This window comes from Notolepis coatsorum (genome assembly GCF_963971535.1).
Source record: "Notolepis coatsorum genome assembly, chromosome: 9".
Classification (NCBI taxonomy): Eukaryota; Metazoa; Chordata; class Actinopteri; order Aulopiformes; family Paralepididae; genus Notolepis; species Notolepis coatsorum.
Window position 1 is genome coordinate 12,198,270 of NC_140173.1, and position 19,915 is coordinate 12,218,184.

The following is a 19,915-nucleotide window of genomic DNA, read 5'->3' on the forward strand; positions in this document are numbered from 1 at the left end:
TAGTTTCAAAATATCAGTAATTTCTGGGCGGCTAGGTGGTGCAGTGGGCAAGGCGCTCACCACCAATGCAGGAGACGCTGGGTTCGAGCCCAGCTCTCCGCATTGCTATCAGCTTGGCTGGTCGTTCATACTAACACAATTGGCAGTATTAGGGGGTGGGAAGCTGATGGGTGGGGATCGGACGCTGTGGACAGCGACTCCTACAGGTCGGTTGGAGCGCCTGCGCAGTAGAATCAGGAAGCGACGAGGGTGGCGTGTCCCTCCAAACGCAGACCCCCGACGCTGAGAGATCGCGCTGTTCAGGTGAAAAGATGCGACGGCTGCCTCCTCGAGTACCGGAGGGGACACGTGATGTAAGGCTTCGTCCACATTGCAGCCGGCCAGTGGGAGGCATGGCCTAACAACGTTCGAGACAGGGGAGGGTAGAATTGGACGATACGAAATTGAGATGGGAGAGAAAATTGAAAAATGGGAGAAAAAGTAGAACAAAAAAAATTGTCATTTCTGAAAATAAGTTACAAAAGTAAAAAGAAAATGCATTTTGGAAAATAGCTCTTTATTTGATTATCATAAAAAAGTGTTTTCTATACAGAGATATCGGTATCGACCAGAACAGCAATATTAATATCAATTATCGGTATCGGCCACAATTTTCACATCGGTGCATCACTAGACATAACTGAACAACGTGAAGTCCCGCCCTCCGTTAGCTTGACCTAGGACACCGACCGTTGTGATTGGAGGGCCAAGAACAGGGGGTGGAGCTCGAGATAGATCAACGGCTGGCTATGTGTCACAGATCAAACCGAGGGGTGGCCTGAGTCCCACGTAGCCATCAGAGAACCAGCGGCGTTATGCGCAGCAACACACACGCTGGCAGCGCCACCCTGACCCTGCCACCCGGCGAGCCCGAGCGCCAGCCGACAGTGTCAGTAGGCTGGTACCTCCCGGGGAGAGGCTACATGCTTATGAATTAACAATCACACTGATTTGAATACATGGGCGGATTAAAAGGAATCCGATTTAAAACATCGGTACCGGTCATTCAAAAATGTTTTGGTGAGGGATGGACATTAAGACATGCAGAGATGGAAGAGCATCAGGGTTCATAAAGATTGCACAATAACACAATAACACTGTAATACTCATCTTTATTTTTGGGTACCATACTATCCAAAGTTATACACAGGCCAAGACACCAATTACAATTATTTGATCAACAATGTTGTGCACTGAATGCACAATACTTGCAGCTCAATCCCTCTTGCCTACGAAGGCCCACGGCCCGCTGTTGAGAGCACTCTGGAGAAGACCCCTTCAGACACACAGGCTCCAGATTCAGGCTGGTCCACCAGACAGGTGGGGCGATCTTGAAGCTGGTTCATTCTCCTCGTAAACCTGTTGAATGAGAGGAGAGGTCCACTGGGATTCGTCCAACCTCACAAAAACATTGATTACATGGACAAAGTTCCGTTCATCAGAGACCTGCGAGATCATCCTGTGGCACTGGGCCTCATTCCCACAAATACACCTGTTGAAAACAGACAATGTTGTATATATATATATATGTTACAAACCAATGTTGGGCATAGACTGTTAATTACTGACCACACCCAGAAAGTTGGAAATACAAAGGTAATGTTAAATTGTTACCATTGTGAGACCTGCTGCTGTGATCTCGTCAGATGAGCTTCAGCGGAGCTGCCTCCGACTGATTTTCTTGAGCGGCGGCCATGTCGGCGTTTGCCGTGTGGCGTTGTGCGCTCCGCCTCCGCATGACCCTCCGATGAAGCAGCCAATCGGAGCAGTGGCTCAGAAGCATAAAGGGTTAAGGGTTAAGATCTTTAATCTTTCAAAATGTTCAGTTGCTAACGCTATCAGCTCTATCTTTAATCTTTCAAAATGTTCAGTTGCTATTGCATGCACTCATCTGTGTTTCACTACACACATGGGTGCATGCTTACCAACTGTTAGTCTGCAACACTACTATCACCAACATCTAAGAAGGGAGATCCCCCCTTGAATTGGCCCTTCTAAGGTTTCTCTCCTCCACACTGCCTGTGGAGCTTTTTTCCCTATTGTTAGGTTTTAGTGAGTTTTTCCTTAACTTCGCGTGGGGTATGTCCGGGAGTGTTGCATTTATTAATTTATTTGCATTTATTTTAAATTTGTTGGACCTTATGGTGTTCTTGTTTTGTTCTTGACTTATTGTTATGTTTCTTCTTGACTTGTTTAAAGAAGACGTGTCCGGCCCATGGGGACATTAACGTGTGTTGTCGGGCCTTACAAATACATTTGATTTGATTTGATTTAACACCTTCTTCCCAACCCCCGCCCATTCCAAATACTGAATCGAGAACCTCGTCCTTTACTCCAGTCATCTTTCTCTACCATTACAGACGCCGAAGCCTCGACACTGGTAACGTACAGTATAACTGTCCTACTACATGCCAGCTGGAGCCAATACCCTGCACACTCCTCCAGACCAGAGCACCAGACATCCAATACTACCAAGTCTCATGGAGAGGGACCCTGTCCCCCAGGGCTCGGTCAAACATACAAAACGTTGCTACCATGATGTAACATCTCTCCAGTCTCTCTTTCATCTTTCTTGTCTGTTCCCCCAGCTGTTAACAGACTGTTATGCTACCTGGCTAGTGAGCTGTACCCAGCATGCCGTTCAGCGGTGTAACAGTTAATAGGATCCCCTCTCAATACACTACACTACACATTGTAGGTGCCGGTAAAACAAGGGAAAATATATTTCTATAAAACAAAACGATATTTGCATAAACGAATCGATTTCTATAGTTTAACGACTGTTAGAATATTCGAAAATCGATGCCCGTCCCTAGTTAAATGTATTGACGCTTGCATACAACTCATGTAGCACTATTCTCATACAACTCACGTAGCACTATTCAACTCACGTAGCACTATTCAACTCACGTAGCACTATTCAACTCACGTAGCACTATTCAACTCACGTAGCACTATTCAACTCACGTAGCACTATTCAACTCACGTAGCACTATTCAACTCACGTAGCACTATTCAACTCACGTAGCACTATTCAACTCACGTAGCACTATTCAACTCACGTAGCACTATTCAACTCACGTAGCACTATTCAACTCACGTAGCACTATTCAACTCACGTAGCACTATTCAACTCACGTAGCACTATTCTCATACAACTCACGTAGCACTATTCTCATACAACTCACGTAGCACTATTCTCATACAACTCACGTAGCACAATTCTCATACAACTCACGTAGCACTATTCTCACTCTCCATTTACTCCATTTCAACAAACTAAACTAAATCTGTAATGCACCCAAAAAGCAGACATAAACGATGCTGGGGAACATTAACAGCTCGTCTTTGTCCACTCACCACCAGTAGCCTAATAGTCATTTCTCAGATAAACCGACTGACAGCTACACTCACCACCTCGCTGTGACAAACTAAAATGTCCTGCTTGGTTTTGAATTGAAATGCAGCAGGTATGAAATACTAATGTTAACTGAACTTAGTATTCCTTATTCTTAGTGTTGTAGGACTGTAGGTCAAAGGCTAGTTATATAAACAAAAGCACTCCCAGGAGGCATGTATTAGCAAAGGGTTCCACACAGTATCACAGTGAACCCAGCAGTGATGCATTAGACTACAGCAAAGGGTTCCACACAGTGAACCCAGCAGTGATGCATTAGACTACAGCAAAGGGTTCCACACAGTAAACCCAGCAGTGATGCATTAGACTACAGCAAAGGGTTCCACACAGTAAACCCAGCAGTGATGCATTAGACTACAGCAAAGGGTTCCACACAGTAAACCCAGCAGTGATGCATTAGACTACAGCAAAGGGTTCCACACAGTAAACCCAGCAGTGATGCATTAGACTACAGCAAAGGGTTCCACACAGTAAACCCAGCAGTGATGCATTAGACTACAGCAAAGGGTTCCACACAGTAAACCCAGCAGTGATGCATTAGACTACAGCAAAGGGTTCCACACAGTAAACCCAGCAGTGATGCATTAGACTACAGCAAAGGGTTCCACACAGTAAACCCAGCAGTGATGCATTAGACTACAGCAAAGGGTTCCACACAGTAAACCCAGCAGTGATGCATTAGACTACAGCAAAGGGTTCCACACAGTACCACACTAAACCGAAGGGTTAACCAAAGTTTTTCACATGAACCATTCCACCCACATATATGAGCCCTTTTCAATCACTGTTACAGCACCCACAATATATGTCATATACACACATTTACTACAGAGTAGCTTGCTCTCCATGTACCTCTTCCAGTTTATAAAAAGATGCCCCAGTGAAATAGATGGCTTGGAGGCTCCCCGCGGGGGTGCTGCCAACCGCAGGCTGGCTCTTCCATTGTCTGAAGTACTGACAGTGGGGGCACAGCTGATCCACGGCCAGGAACGTCCCCAGTCGCCCTGTGCGGACCTCGCACTCCCGTTTGCACACGGGGCACACCTCAAACAGCTCCAGGAGGCAGGTCTCGTACACGATGTATTTCGGGATGTTTTGGACGGGACTCGAGGCGTGCCTGCTTTTTGGGAAATATGGAATAACAGAACACAGGAGAGGAGAAAACCATTAGCCGTCCTATTGCCAGAGCCAAGAGGAGCAAGGACATTATATGATTATTATATGATTATTATATAATTATATAACTTATAATTGATCAAATGTGCAGGACAACGACTCACAACACGTCCGTGGGCTCCGTGAGGGCGGGGGCCGTGTGGGCCGGGCTGTACGCCGAGTCCTGCGCCTGGGGACCCTCCACGGAGAAACTGCCCTCTTCCTCCTCCTCCTCCTCTTCCTCGTCAAGGTCCAGATGAGGTCTCTTGGCTGGTCTCTTGGTGGGCGCCGAGGTCAGGCGAAGTTGCGGGCTCGTCAAGGGGCCGGTGGTGGTGGCGGCGCTTCCCAAATCTCCGGAGGACACCTGGGTACCTTTCGTGCAAACAAGTGGAATCAGATGATCCCGTGTGACGTCAGACGATATGAATTAAGCGGTAAACAAAGTTGGCTTCTCGTGTTATTTGCAACCAAGCGTTCCTGTTCAGAAATACTGTAGGTATATATCCGGTAGTCACGTTTACAGACAAAACTACTCAAATGCATGCATCCGTCGGGACGACAAACCTGTACTCCTGAAGTGATTCTGCAGAGTTCTCAGCGACAGCTGTGTTGCCACCGTCCTGCTGGCCGGGGGGTCCGTCTGGCAGACCACGTGCTTCAGACGGGGAGAGCGCTGAGACGAGCCGGCCTAGACGCAGGGAACAGTTCATGTATCCATTATCTAGAATATTGTTTATAATGTCAAATCATTACTGATCACAAGTCTGAAACCATCAGATATAGCGCAAAGAGAAAAGCCAATGTTCACGTATCCTCTGCAACTAACTTTCTAACAGTCATTTGGTATCTGAAGCCTAATACTCCGGTTGATGGATTCGCCCTAAAATATGGACTCCGGTGCGCCGTGTGCTGCCACCTTGTGGAGATGAGGAAGCCTGCAGGCCACAGAGACTAGCTAGCGGGGCAAAACCAATTTGACTCTACCAAGAACAAATGCACTTAAGAGAACCGTAATGTACAGAGCTGCTGCATACTGGAACTGTATACCTGTGAAGATAATAATGATCAGCAACACATTTACTTTTAAGAAAAAGTTGAAGGATGCTGTTATGAATGGTGACATACAGTGGAGTTACTGATTTATTTAGTTAGTATTGTTAGTTTAGTTAGTTAGTATTGTATTTGTGGTTGGAGCTTTTGTGTGTTTTTTTTGTGAGATTTTGAAGATGTTGAGAATGTGCTTGTGGGGGGGGGGGGGGGGGGGGGGGGCATTTCAGCCCCTACAACCCAGCCGGGGCCCACGTTGGTGCAAGCGTGCCCCCCCCCCACTGGGCTGGTAGACGACTAGACGGTCTATTTGTTTATTTATGGATCTCCATTAGTCTACTACACCCAGGGGTATACAATAAAAACATAAATGTGCTGTTTTTATTGTTTTTTTGTTACTGTAATGTAATGTAATGATGTTGTGTGTCAGGACCCCAGGAAGAATAGTCTTTCACCCCTGGGTGTAGTAGACTAATGGAGATCCATAAATAAACAAATAGACCGTCTAGTCGTCTACCAGCCCAGTGGTGTGCAGACTCCTAGGGGGGGGGGGCCCCGGCTGGGTTGTAGGGGCTGAAATCTCACAAAAGAAAACACAAAAAAAAGCTCCAACCACAAATACGATACTAACTAACTAAACTAACAATACTAACTAACTAAATAAATCAGTAACTCCACTGTATGTCACCATTCATAACAGCATCCTTCAACTTTTTCTTAAAAGTAAATGTGTTGCTGATCATTATCATCTTCACAGGTATACAGTTCCAGTATGTTAGCAGCTCTACACATTGCGGTTCTCTTAAGTGCATTTGTTCTTGGTAGAGTCAAATTAGTGGCAACCGGTGATAGTAAAGGGTTAACCTTCTGTCGACTCGTGTGGCAGTGAAAGGGTTAACCTTCTGTGTATTGTCACAGTGAAAGGGTTAACCGTTTTGGTAGTGCGGCAGTGAAAGGGTTAAGCAACAATGAGAAGCCACCTTTTTGTTTTTTTCTTTGCTAGAGTATTGTTACTAGTGTAGCGTTATTGGTATCTGGTTACATCTTGGACTATGACTACTGTACACTTTGGTATCTGGTTACATCTTGGACTATGACTACTGTACACTTTGGTATCTGGTTACATCTTGGACTATGACTACTGTACACTTTGGTATCTGGTTACATCTTGGCTCAAGATTCCTCTGGATTGATCAATGAGGTCAGATAATATCCAGCTAGAGAGAAAAAAACACGGAGCTAGCAGGCAAGCGCTTCCTTTGTTGTTTGTTCTCCCAATTACAATGTTGAGAATAGAGGATGACATGACATATTTTCGGGATTCCCGTGGGTCCTGCGGGATTCCCACGGGATGGGAGTCAATTTCACTTTGAATCCCGTGATTGGGCAGGAGTCAGGACCGGGAGTAAAAGTCAACGGGAGCAGAAGGGAGTGGGAACCATGACAACAAAATCAACAGGATTTGGACGGGAGTGATACATTGGTGCATCACTAATGTAAATGTTTGGTGGTTTTATATTTAACTAAGGCAGACATCAGGGCTGTACAGCGCGCTATGAAAAAATCGGTCTGTGCAATGAATGAATTTACTCTTATTTTGAAAATCCTGTGGCAAGTCTCATTTCCGCCGAAACGCAGCTCCAGCCATAATATCTATGGCTCCGGCAGCTAGCAACGTTTGGTTCATATCGATACTCTTATTTTTAAAATCCTGTGGTATTTCCTCCCAAGCGCAGCTCCGCCAGCCCAACAACAACAGCGTGCTATGTTATGTTAGAGTGCGCATTTTGCGACCAGGAAATAAGTCCCTGCCTGTTTTTCCCTGCAACGCTTCCAATGCATCTTACATGCTTTGCATCCTCACCAAAACTAACTAGTTAGCTGCTACCGGTAACTAAACTAAGCTAACCCGGCTCAGAGGCAGAGAAAACAGTGAGGAAAGGGAGCCTCAGCCTCTCTCTGTCCCTCTCTCTAGTCAATGATTTTAAGTAGGTGAGGTCAAAAGGAGTTTGATAGTATTTACTGAGGATGGCCAGATAATGTTGATAATTAAACATAACAAATATAATACATAAACGTATACATGATCATGCAACATAAAAAAAAATTAAAATTAGGAACTGTTTGGGAGAGGGAGGTAGGGAGGGGTTTTAGGTTGTGTGTTGTGAGTTCCAAAAAGTTATTTCAAGTTTAAAGCTCAATATATCAAAACGTGGGACTTTACAGTGAACAGGTCTATTTGTATTAAAACAATAGATTGTTTTTCATTTAAATGTCTGGAAGAGCTACATTTATTTCTTTCAAATTATATTTTCGTTACCTTTTTTGAGTTGATCTAAATGTTACTGATCGTGTTGAATGGGCTTATGTTATGATATCGTCTCATATCGATTGCAGGCACCTGCATCGTATCGTATCGTGGCAGACTTTGTGATATTGGCAAATATCGTATCGTTGTCCAAAGAATCGATATCGTATCGTGATGAAACTGGTCATTCCCACCCCTAGTAGAGTCCATACATCCAACACCAAATCCCATAATTCCTTACACTGTCTGGCTGTGTGACGTCAACTTGTCAGTGTGAAAATAACAGCCAAACATGGCACTGCAACTAAATAACACAAAACAATAGGCACATTTGTGACTGTTACAAATATAACACGTTTTATACTTGTGCTACAAGATTTTGACCTGTGCTACAAAACTATCAACCTCTGTAGCACCAGTGCTATGTGCAAAAAAAGTTAACGTACAGCCGTACAGAAATGATGTGACCCATGTACTGCATATTTTATACTGAGGAAGGAAAACGGAGCAGGATTGGTAAACGGGGTGGGATGGGAGTAGGATTCTATAAAAGTTTGGCTCGGGATTGGGACGGGATTGGGATCAGTCCTCTGTGGGAGTGGGATTTTTTCGAAACTCTCACTTGGGATTGGGATGGGATGGGATTATTTCTGTGGGAGTGGGAAGGAGCCGGAGTCAAAATCCACTCACATGTCAGCCTCTAGTTGAGACTGAGACGACACAGCACTGTGTGTGTGTGTGTGTGTGGGCGCTGCCTGGATGATGCAATCCACCTCGACCACCAGGTGGTGCTGCACACCCTTTCTTGACCGCATTCATTTCAAGTCTGTTTATTTCTCGGCTTCAGACGACCTGTCTGATCTAAACAGACATCCGTTTATTAGTCCTTTATGTAAAATCATTTGATATCAGCTTGCCAAATTAATTCTAGTCATATCACCGAAGTAAAAAAAAAATGTATTCGGTAAGGTCTGTGGATTGAATGGAATGACATGGATGACTGCTAAATGAGAACAATTAAGATACGTTTTTAAAAAAGGGCATCAGCTAATGCACCCACATGAACATGATGTAAAACATGTACAGATGACACATGTACACACACACACACACACACACACACACACACACACACACAAAGGAGACACATTATGGAAAGTGTGTTTTGCCTAGTCCTTGTATAGATTTGACAGTCTGTTATGTTATTAAGTACTGGGGGTTCAATTACATGTGTAGGGTTAGCTACTCCTTGCCGTTTGGCCAGGGGTTGAAGTCTTCATGTTAACAAGCTGTTCAGAATTGCTTATCTCTCAATGATGTCACAAAATAATGGGATGAATTAACTTTGATTAACCACATAGCTGTGTTTTTGGAGCCAGGCAGGAACGTGGCTTATACCTAATGTACTGCCCAGTTTGTAAACGTCTTGGGGTATGAGGAGGGCGGCCAGGCAGGGAAGGAAATTATTTATATAAAATGTTGTGTGTGTCAAAAACTGTATTTAACACAAGGAAATAAAGAGGTGCTGGAAAATAAATTAGTGGTTAAGATTCAGACTAGTTTATGGTTTCTTTTTGGTAAAGAAAACATAAACATGTTCCACAGATTCAAGCAAGTTGTATCAAATGGTTAGCAGCACCAGTCTAGGCTGCAGCCTGACTATGGCACAGACCAACGGGGTACTGGTCAGTAGATCAGCCACACTATTAACCCTTTCACTGCCACACGACAGCCGGTTAGCCCTTTCACTGCCACACGACAGAAGGTTAACCCTTTACTATCACACAACCGACGGCGACCGTCGGTTGTGTGATAGTAAAGGGTTAACCTTCTGTCGTGTGGCAGTGAAAGGGTTAAGAGACCTCAGGTTTGATGGTCCATCCGAGTTCGTCATTAAGACGCCCTTTCAGATGAGAAAAGGTGAGGGATCCATGTGCTACTACTACTAGGGCCCCTGGGGTAGAGAAACATGGCTTAATTTTGCCCTAAAGGTCACACCTGAGGGACACTTGGGCCGAACCAGAGGCGCCCTTCAGAAACTAAGCGTGGAAGTGTCGCATTAGGACACGTACCTAATCTGGTTAGAAAGGGGATTATGTATTTTTTCATTTTAAAAGACTTCCTTAAATCTGTGGATGTGTGTGTGTTTTTTTTTAACAAGGCTACATCCAATTTGAATTATTTCCCAGCACATCTTCCTTCCCTTGTGATTAACAGCACAAAATGTATGACATCTTTCTCTGCCTGGCTAGCCCACACACCCGAGAGGAAAATAAAAACTGGGCAGTACATTAAGTAAGCAGTGTTCCTGGCTGCAGAAAGCACAGCTAATTGATTAATCAAAGGCCAATTCATCCCATTGTGACATCATCAAGGCTCGGGGTAAGCAATTCCAAACGGCTTGGTAATCTTAAGACTTCAAACAGACTCGGCCAAAAGGCAGGAGGAGAGTACAGATTTCCCACTGCTGCCAAATCCATACAAAGACTAGGCAAACCCCATTTGTTCCATAATAATAGTCAAATGAATACCCCCCCTCCCCCAGAATGCACACCACTGGACCAGCCAACATTGGGCACCGGAGTCCATAAAAACTTGACATTTCATGTATAAGCCAAGCCCTACCTTAACCCTGTACTGTCTATCTGTATGTCATGTATGTCACTATGAATTGAAAATAGGGAGCCTGATGTAAACAAGACAAACGTCTTTCTCTGGTCTGCATCCCCTTAACAATTGTGTGTATTGAGCCGTACTGCACTGTACCCATTCTGCAATCTCTGTTAATAACATTTTCAATCAATCAATCAATCAATCAATCAATCAATCAGATACAAGCATCATCCTGGCTAAGCCTGCGCTATTGATAATAATACCCCATAATATGCAGATACCTCGCTTCAGCTATAGCAAACACCTCCCTAGTATGCAGGCCTCCCTGCAACAGGAGGAGGAGGAGGTAGAGGAGAGAGGAGGAGGAGGAGGAGAGGAGGAGGAAGAGGAGATGGAGAGAGGAGAGAGGTGGAGGAGGTGGAGAGGAGGAGGAAGAGGAGGTGGAGGAGGAGGAGGAGGAGGAGGAGGAGGAGAGAGGTGGAGGAGGTGGAGAGGAGGAGGAAGAGGAGGTGGAGGAGGAGGAGAGAGGAGGAGGAGGAGGAGGAGGAGGAGGAGGAGGAGGAGGAGAGAGGTGGAGGAGGTGGAGAAGGAGGAGGAGGAGGAGAGAGGTGGAGGAGGTGGAGAAGAGGAGGAAGAGGAGGTGGAGGAGGAGGAGAGGAGGAGGTAGAGGTAGAGGAGGAGAGAGGAGGAGGAGGTGGAGGAAGAGGAGGAGGAGGAGAGGAGGAAGAGGAGGTGGAGGAGAGAGGTGGAGGAGGTGGAGAGGAGGAGGAAGAGGAGGTGGAGGAGGAGAGAGGAGGAGGAGAGGAGGAGGAAGAGGAGGTGGAGGAGGAGGAGAGAGGAGAGAGGTGGAGGAGGTGGAGGAGGAGGAAGAGGAGGTGGAGGAGGAGGAGCGAGGAGGAGGAGAGGAGGAGGAAGAGGAGGTGGAGGAGGAGGAGGAGGAGCGAGGAGGAGGAGGAGAGGAGGAGGAAGAGGTGGAGGAGGAGGAGAGAGGAGAGAGGTGGAGGAGAGGAGGAGGAAGAGGAGGTGGAGGAGGAGGAGAGAGGTGGAGGAGAGAGGAGGAGGAGGTAGAGGAGGAGAGAGGAGGAGGAGGTGGAGGAAGAGGAGGCTTAACGCTAATAATACCGCGGCGCTCGTCTTGCAATAATGAAGTTACTCAGAAGAACAGGACAATAATCATAATAATGGCACAAGATTATAGCGCAGCACAGGTCCAACATGAACAAACCCAAGCGTCAGCAGCCCTTTTCATTATTGTTATTAATAATAAAAACCCTTTCACTGCTGCACTACCAACACGGGTTAACCCTTTCACTGCGACAATAATAATAATAATAATACACAGAAGGTTAACCCTTTCACTGCCACATGACAGAAGGTGAACCCTGGGTACCCGTCGGTTGTGTGATAGTGAAAGGGTTAACCTTCTGTCGTGTGGCAGTGAAAGGGTTTATTAAAAACGTCAGCTCACTAAGCATTGGAATAAGAAATAATAATAACAACAACAACAACAACAACAACAACAACAACAACAACAACAACACTCACGGTCGCCGCGGGGTCCCGGATGGTCGGGATGGATCCGTCCTTGATCAGCAGCTTGGACGCGAACCCGGCTCGGTACTGGCCCTCGTTCACGAAGCAGTCCGCCGCGAAGTGGCTCCCGCACAGGAACACGCTCCCGCCCGTCTTCACCACGGTACCGGAGGAGGCGGCGGACGGGACCGGGTCCGGAGGAGCCGCGACGCCGCCCTGATCACACTGTAGGAACCGCAGCCACTCGCCCCTCGTCGCGCCGCACGCCGTCGGGAGCGAGTAGAGAGACCGGTGTTCGTCCCTGCAGTCGGCGAGGCCGCACTTGGCGTGTTTACCTCGGAGTTTGGGCTTCGGCATCTTTTATTGTTATATATTTATTGATTTATATTTATCTTTTATTTGTTGCGGCGCTTCTTCACCGTTTTTTTATGTGTTGGGTCTCCTTCTCCTTCTTCTTCTTTAGTTTTTTCTCCCGGCAGTGTAAACGCAACATGGCGCATTACTGCCCTCCTCAGTTCTATAATTAAACTACACCCACAATTGAGGAAAAACTTAAAAGGAAAACTCCAACATTTGGGGAAATTAGCTTATTTGTCATCTACCCTGAAGGCGTCTAGTTTTTTTACCAACGGATTTCCAGTTCCATGTTCGCGTTCTTCTGCGATCTGATTGGCCACTGACGTTTCTGGTGCGATCTGATTGGCCACTGACGTTTCTGGTCATGTGACATGTGCGCCCCAATCGCGTGACGTGCCCATTTCCGCCTCTAACAGCCTGCAAACTACCTAACGCCTAGTTTATCACTGGTTAGCTTAGTTAGAGTTTGGAATCAGGGCTGGTGTTCTATCGCCCTGCTCTAAGACAAACTAACCTTAACCAACTTCGAAAGAGCGCCTAAGCTTAACCAGTGAAAGAAACAGGCGTCACACGATTGGGCGCACATGTCACATGACCAGAGACGTCAGTGGCCAATCAGATCGCAGAACTGGAAATCCGTTGGTAAAAGTAATCAGGCACCCTGGAGTTAGACAAGAAGATACATACCTTTTTCTTCTCTGTGCATGCAGTAGGAGTAGGAAGACGTTGGGAACTAGGCTAATGGAGGAACCTACTTCCAGTGACTGACGCTAAGCTAGGCTAACGGTGCGCGTCTTCCTACTCCTACTGCATGCAGAGAGAAGAAACAAGGTATGTATCTTCTTGTCCAACTCCAGGGTAGATGGAAAATGAGCTAATTCCCCAAAATGTTGGAGTTTTCCTTTAAATACGCATACAAATAATAATAATTAAAAAAAAAGTACAACATTATATCCTCTGGTACAACTCTGATTCATGCAGAAATGTCAGCACTGCCTCTGTGATCAGCTGGTGGTTCTCATTATTCAGGCCTAAAAGAAAGATTTTTAGAGAGAAAGAAGTAACTCCTAATACTGATAACCTCGTATAAAAGATGTCCCTTTCTTTCCTATACCGGTTACATTCTAGAAGAACATGCTCGACAGTTTCAGGCTCTCCTGGTCTCCTTCTGTTGGGCAGCCCAGACGTATTGTGAGCGAACTGCTGCCTCTCGCGGTTCATCAGGATATTACTACCACATTTCAGATTACAAAATATGTAAAAAGAAAAAGGGGAATGTAATCCTACACTACATAAATACCATACTTCTATCTAGTGACTCCCTCCCTGCTGCAACCTGGGAGGATCAGGAAACGACCATTCGGTCACATGATACATTTCTGACATTACGAGTTGACGAGGACCAACCGAATGCACCATAAAACCGACCGAATGCACCATAACAGATCAGGACTATTGTTATCGCAGCTGAACTTCTGTGAATGAATGGAGAGAGGCGTAAAATAGCTTATTCCAATAGTAGAGTGGGCTTATTTGATTGAGTAACAGATTTTGACATGTTTAGGGCCTTAGAAAGGTTTTTTTTTTTTTTTTTTTTTTCTCGCACTTACAAACATAAATTCTGGAATAAAATAAGTAAAAAGAAGAACAGTTAAAATGTGCAGGAAAGGTAAAAAAAACCCAAGGGCTTGTAAGCGACCTCCCCTCTTAAACCTATATAGCAGGGCTATTCAACTGGCGGCCCGCGGGCCAGATCCGGCCCGCGGGATGATTCTGACCGGCCCGCCAATGATTACATGATAATAAAAAAAATAAAATAAAAATAAAAAAAATATATTTTTTTTTTAATTTTTTTTTTTTTTTTTTTACCTTTTTCTTTTCATGTCAACGTTAACATGCACAATTGAGCCAAAAGTCACTCAATTAATGACAGATTTCATTGATAAATTGAGGGAAAACTTTGCAAGTCGATTTGATGAATTTGACATGTCCAGATAATTGATGCATTTTGTGAGCAACCCATTTGCCAATGTAGCTGCTATTTCCACAAAAGGACAAGAGTTCCTTGCACCACTTCACATTGATGAAGGTCTCCTGCAACTTGAAATAATTGACATGCAAGCATCATCTGTTCTGAAGCAGGCACTTGAGAATGAATCCACCACAACATTTTGGATAAAGTGTATTCATGTCAAGACATTCCCCAAAATAAAAACGCTGGCAATATCTGTGCTAACAATGTTTGGCTGAACATACACCTGTGAATCCAGTTTCTCTCACATGAATGCCATTAAAACAAGCAACCGTGCCTCCTTGACAAATGAGCATTTGCATCACTGTTTGCGGGTAGCCCTCACTTCCTATGAACCCTCTTTCTCTGCCATTGCCCAGTCAAAGAAGTGCAATCGCTCTCATTAGATGTGTGTATGTAGGCTAGGCCTGTCTGCCCCCCACCCCCCTGATGTTTGAGAGTTAAGAGTGGACAATAAGTGCTAATAAGATGCTGTGATTTGCTGTTGTTGCACAGACATGAAGCACTTTTTCATAAGCTCAGCTGCACTATAAATGTGTTTTTTTGTTCAAGTGTTGATGTTAGAATGTTCAGATGCACATCATGCACTTGTTTGTTTTTTATTTTATTTTTATATTGAAATGTTGAAGAGGAGATGTTGCAGTTGTTGCACAGTCATAAATGAAGCACTTTTTGCAGGAGATGTTGCAGATGTGGCACATAAATGAAGCACTTTTTTTGAAAAGTATACTACTTTTGCAATGTAGTTAAATAAAAGTTGTGAAAATGTGGTTGCGTGTTGTGTCAAGTGTACATATATTCATAGCACGGGGAGGCGCCGTGGCAGTCCGGCCCCTGGCCCCTTGGGTTTCTGACAATGTGGCCCCCTGAACAATTTAGTTGAATAGCCCTGCTATATAGGATAACTACACAAAAAGAATCCCCCCCCCCCCCACATTATGCACAAACACATGGTGACATTTTAAACCCGGGAATATCATTCAGTGGATTTTTTTTTTATGGTTTACAAAATGGGGGTAAGCTATGCCAACGATTTGGCTATTTTTTTTTTTTTTTTTTAACATACAATTGAGACCAATTTCTATTTACAATATTGAAATGAAATTGACATTCCTGCTATTTAAGCAGTTGATTGCTGCACAAGTCAGTTTTCAGTGAGGACATCGCCTCCTATTCATTTTCGCAGCTGAACATTACCCTCTTTGGTGACAGTGTTTGGGCGTGCTATAGTTAGGTTGTAAAGTCAGTACCAATCAAATGCAAGGCAGTGGATTCAGACAGATTATTCAAACCTTTCTTTCTTGATGCAGGTGGTTTAAGCGATTCTTTAGGAATGTCGACAGCATATTTCTGATTATGTCTGATACTCCATGTTCATAATAAAGGATGTTTTCACCACAAAAGGTGAAAGGTCAGTGAAACATCACAACTCGAAACCATGATATGATATCATGGAACTTGCATGAGTATAACACTGGTATTTACCCCTTGGTCAGCAAATAATATTGCACCGTACGGTATGCCATCCATGGTTCCATACACACTTGTGAATTGTGGTATTTTCAGTTTTGCAATTACATTTTGTGTTACTAGTTTCCATACATTGTATTTCTCTCCCAATTGGCTCTGTGTGTGTAATGAGGAAACCCCTCCCCGTCAGTAAATATCCAATCACTGCTCATACGTTTGGGTCACAGTTTGTTTGAGAGGCAGCAGTTTGAGGACATTTTGGTTTTAGCGTTGAATACAATGACAGGGAAGTTCTTTGCTAAAATGTTCAGCCCTTTTCGGGGGTTAGAGATGATCCGCGGTACACTGTGGAAGAAATTCCTGACCTCTATGAAACAACGCGCAAAGGCATTGAAGACAAGTTGGCAAAAACACAGAGCCTTGCACCTCGGATAGTTGGACCTCTCAGGCAACAGAGTTACCTCACTGACGGTCCACTATATGTCGGATCAGAGTACAAGCGTGTACATTAAAGACTAGAGTAATAAGAAAGATAAAGACATCATTTTGGGGGAATAAATAAATGGTAGCATTTTTTCTCTCCTTACGCACAAAAATGGAACTGAAACCGTGACCCAAAAAAGTGAGGTACGTATTGAACCGTGGGCTAACTGCATTGTTGCATCCCTACTGCCCAGGCATGTCAACAGTAGAAGGGGCTAATTTAGCTCATTCCCACTACAAGTACGGAATCCATCTATCAGCCACTCCTTAACTTTGGGCTCATCTGCAAAAATACATTCCTGTGCATTTTCCTTATTCTCTAGTTTCTGTCCAATCCAGTAGTTTCCCATCTCTGCCTCCTTTACCAGCCTTTTATTTTAGCTTATTCCTCACAAATAATCCTGCGCTGTTCGATGTGAACGAGCCCGGCCCACACCCATCTTCCTGCCGTCATCTCCGAACCCCAGCCGCTTGCTGCTTACCACCTTTGCCTCATCGGTAGTCTGAACACCCAGTTAGAAGGAGATTACAACAGTTGCCATGTGTCCCACAGCTCTTTGCGTTGATGGGGAAGTGTTCCTCATTACTTAAAGGGGAACTCCACTTTTTTTGGAAATTAGCTTATTTAACATCTTCCCTGGAGTTAGACAAGAAGATGCATACCTTTTTTGTCTCTGTGCGTGCATTTTAGCTTTGGGAATAGACGCTCCGTTAGCATAGCTTAGCTTCATCACTGGAAGTGAGGCAGGACAGTAGCCTTACAGTGCCTTACAGTGTATTGCAAGGTCTGACATTGACCAAACTTGATATGCATGACCTTGGTGGGCTCTAGGTCAACTCCTGAAAAGGGGGTCAATGTCAGACTTTGCAATCAAAAGTTAGGGGGCTAATAACCCTTGCCATAATTTCAGTGCGCCTCCCCCAAACTTTTGATTGCAAGGTCTGACATTGACCCCCTTTTCAGGAGTTGACCTAGAGCCCACCAAGGTCATGCATATCAAGTTTGGTCAATGTCAGACCTTGCAATACACTGTAAGGCACTGTAAGGCTACTGTCCTGCCTCACTTCCAGTGATGAAGCTAAGCTATGCTAACAGAGCGTCTATTCCCAAAGCTAAAATGCACGCACAGAGACAAAAAAGGTATGCATCTTCTTGTCTAACTCCAGGGAAGATGTTAAATAAGCTAATTTCCAAAAAAAGTGGAGTTCCCCTTTAACCAGTGTGAAGAATTTGTTCGCTACAATGCAGTTAATTTTTGTGGTTCAAAAACATCCACAGCAACTGTGACAATTGAAACTGATAACAGCCGCCATCATGGGTTAAAGGGATAGTTTGTATTTTTATGATGAAGTGGTATGAAACACTGGCCGTATTTCGCATCGTATCAGGCCGATGCAATATCTTGGGAACATTTTCGTTGTCGTATTACTACACACTGGAGCCCGATCTCACTGTGAGTCTTAAAAGAACACGCCAACATTTTGGGAAATTGTGCATGACTAAGATAAAGGTTTATCTTATCTTACAGTATGTTTTATATAGTAAGTACCAGGGCTGGGTATTGACATGACTTGTATGGTTTTGATCAAACTGCGTCGCTGTGCCAAACACCAGAGTTAAAGGAACACGACAACATTTTGGGAAATTAGCTTACCGTCTTCTCCAGAGAGAGACAAGAAGATAGATACCAGTTTCCTCTCTGTGCGTTCAGTAGAAGGCTATCTGGCTGCATGTTAGCCTAGCTTAGCACAATGAATGGAAGCGGACATGGCCGGTTAGCCTTCGGGAGACTGGGGAGAGGTGTTAGCTGGACAATGCCTAGGCTAACCGGCCATGTACCTTGGAAGCATCATTCACCATGAAGCAAGTAAGGACATCCAAAACCGGATTAACAAAGCATACACAACCTTCATAAGACTTAAACCTGGACCTGCGAATTGCCCCCTCTGAAAACTCTTTTAAAAAACAACTAAAAACACATTTGTTCAGACAGGCCTTTGGTCATACATAGGCACTTTTTTCTTGTCCTCACTGTTCTATAGTTTTGTTTTAATTAGTGACTCATGATTTTATCCAAATTATTTTATTCTACTTTTTCTATCCTTGTTTCACTGTTTTTAACTGCCGTTTGTTGTTGTTGTCATTTATTTCTGATTTTGTTTTATTGTGTTTTTATATTAAGCTGTAGTATAAAGCACCCTGTGCATTCGTGCTGTGAAGGGTGCTATATAAATAAAGGTCATTCATTCATTCATTAAACAAATCTGGAAGTCAAGCCAATACAGCAACAAAACAAAACTCCGGATCTACCAAAGCTGCCACATCCATAAATTATCCACTTTCCACACCTCATGCCGGTGTAAAATCCTGCGTATATTCTGTCCCAAGATCATCTCCAACAATAACCTCCTCAACATGACCCAACAAGATGACATGCACTGTATAATTAATAAACGAAGGTGGACCTGGATTGGCCATGTACTCAGAATGGACACCAACGCAATCCCAAGAGTCGCATTACACTGGACCCCAGAAGGCAAAAGAAAGAAAGGGAGGGAGGCCTAAAACGACATGGCGTAGGACTATAGAGAAGGAGCTCCAGCAAAACCACCAGAGCTGGGGGACCATAGAGAAGATGGCCAAAGACAGATGCAAGTGGAGAAACTTTGTTGCTGCCCTATGCGCCAGTCGGCGTAATGGGGATAAGTAAAAGTAAGTCAAACCGGCCATGTCCGCTTCCATTCATTGTGCTAAGCTAGGCTAACGTCCAGCCAGATAGCCTTCAAGGAAACTGGTTACTGCACAGTAGGGCTGTACCGAATGTCATTTTTTAACATTCGAAGCTTCTATTGAAGTATTCGAACGAAATTTGTTTTATTAAAAAATATATATTATTAAAAAAAAATATTCTCAAACAAAATCCTCAATTTGAATAAAGTGATTAATTTGATTAAATGAGTTTCTTTTTTTATTAAATCAACTTTCTTTAATGAATATAACTAATCAGTTTCGTCAACATAAATAACCCAATAAGGGCACGGTTGGTACAAAAGTGATGGTGACGTCTTAGTAGTAGTATAATATTAGTGTAGCCTAAACTTTATCTGCAACTGTGAAGAAAAACCCCATTGGTTTAAACAGATTGAATAGACGTATACAAAAAATATTTAAAAAAAAATTAATAAAATCAAAAAAAATTGATTTAGAATTGGAATGTCAACATTATGATCGAAGCTTAGAAGCTTCGAAACATTCGGTATAGCCCTACTGCACAGGTTACATGCATAGGTCATTTCAAACTAGCCAAGAAGAAAGTCCCCTGGCAAGTCAGTGAGTGATCTATGTAACAATAGGATTGTTCTATTTAAGTGCTGTTGCATGTAGGACTCTTTTAGAGGTGACACAGAGGGTTCACTTGTGGTGGAACCAAGCTTCTGTAACTATAACAACGGTGAATAA

At 44.1% G+C, this 19,915-nt stretch overlaps 1 protein-coding gene across 5 annotated transcripts in view; it reads right to left on the reverse strand.

Moving 5' to 3' along the window:
- The window catches only part of LOC311234247 (uncharacterized protein), a 28,064-nt gene extending 15,529 nt beyond the window's left edge, over window positions 1-12,535 (reverse strand). The window contains exons 1-7 of one of the 5 annotated variants that reach the window (XM_084321382.1): window positions 12,126-12,535; window positions 5,177-5,300; window positions 4,738-4,984; window positions 4,310-4,577; window positions 1,654-1,811; window positions 1,486-1,531; window positions 1,248-1,398 (exon numbers count right to left, since the gene is read on the reverse strand). In XM_084321382.1, coding sequence (XP_084177508.1) covers window positions 1,339-1,398; window positions 1,486-1,531; window positions 1,654-1,811; window positions 4,310-4,577; window positions 4,738-4,984; window positions 5,177-5,300; window positions 12,126-12,470 — 1,248 coding nt within the window. In that variant the 5' untranslated portion in view covers window positions 12,471-12,535 and the 3' untranslated portion in view covers window positions 1,248-1,338. Of the gene's footprint in view, window positions 1-1,247; window positions 1,532-1,653; window positions 1,812-4,309; window positions 4,578-4,737; window positions 4,985-5,176; window positions 5,301-12,125 lie in introns of all 5 variants that reach the window. The other 4 variants (XM_084321381.1, XM_084321380.1, XM_084321379.1 and 1 more) reach the window with 4 other exon arrangements.
- Window positions 12,536-19,915: the final 7,380 nt, after the last annotated feature.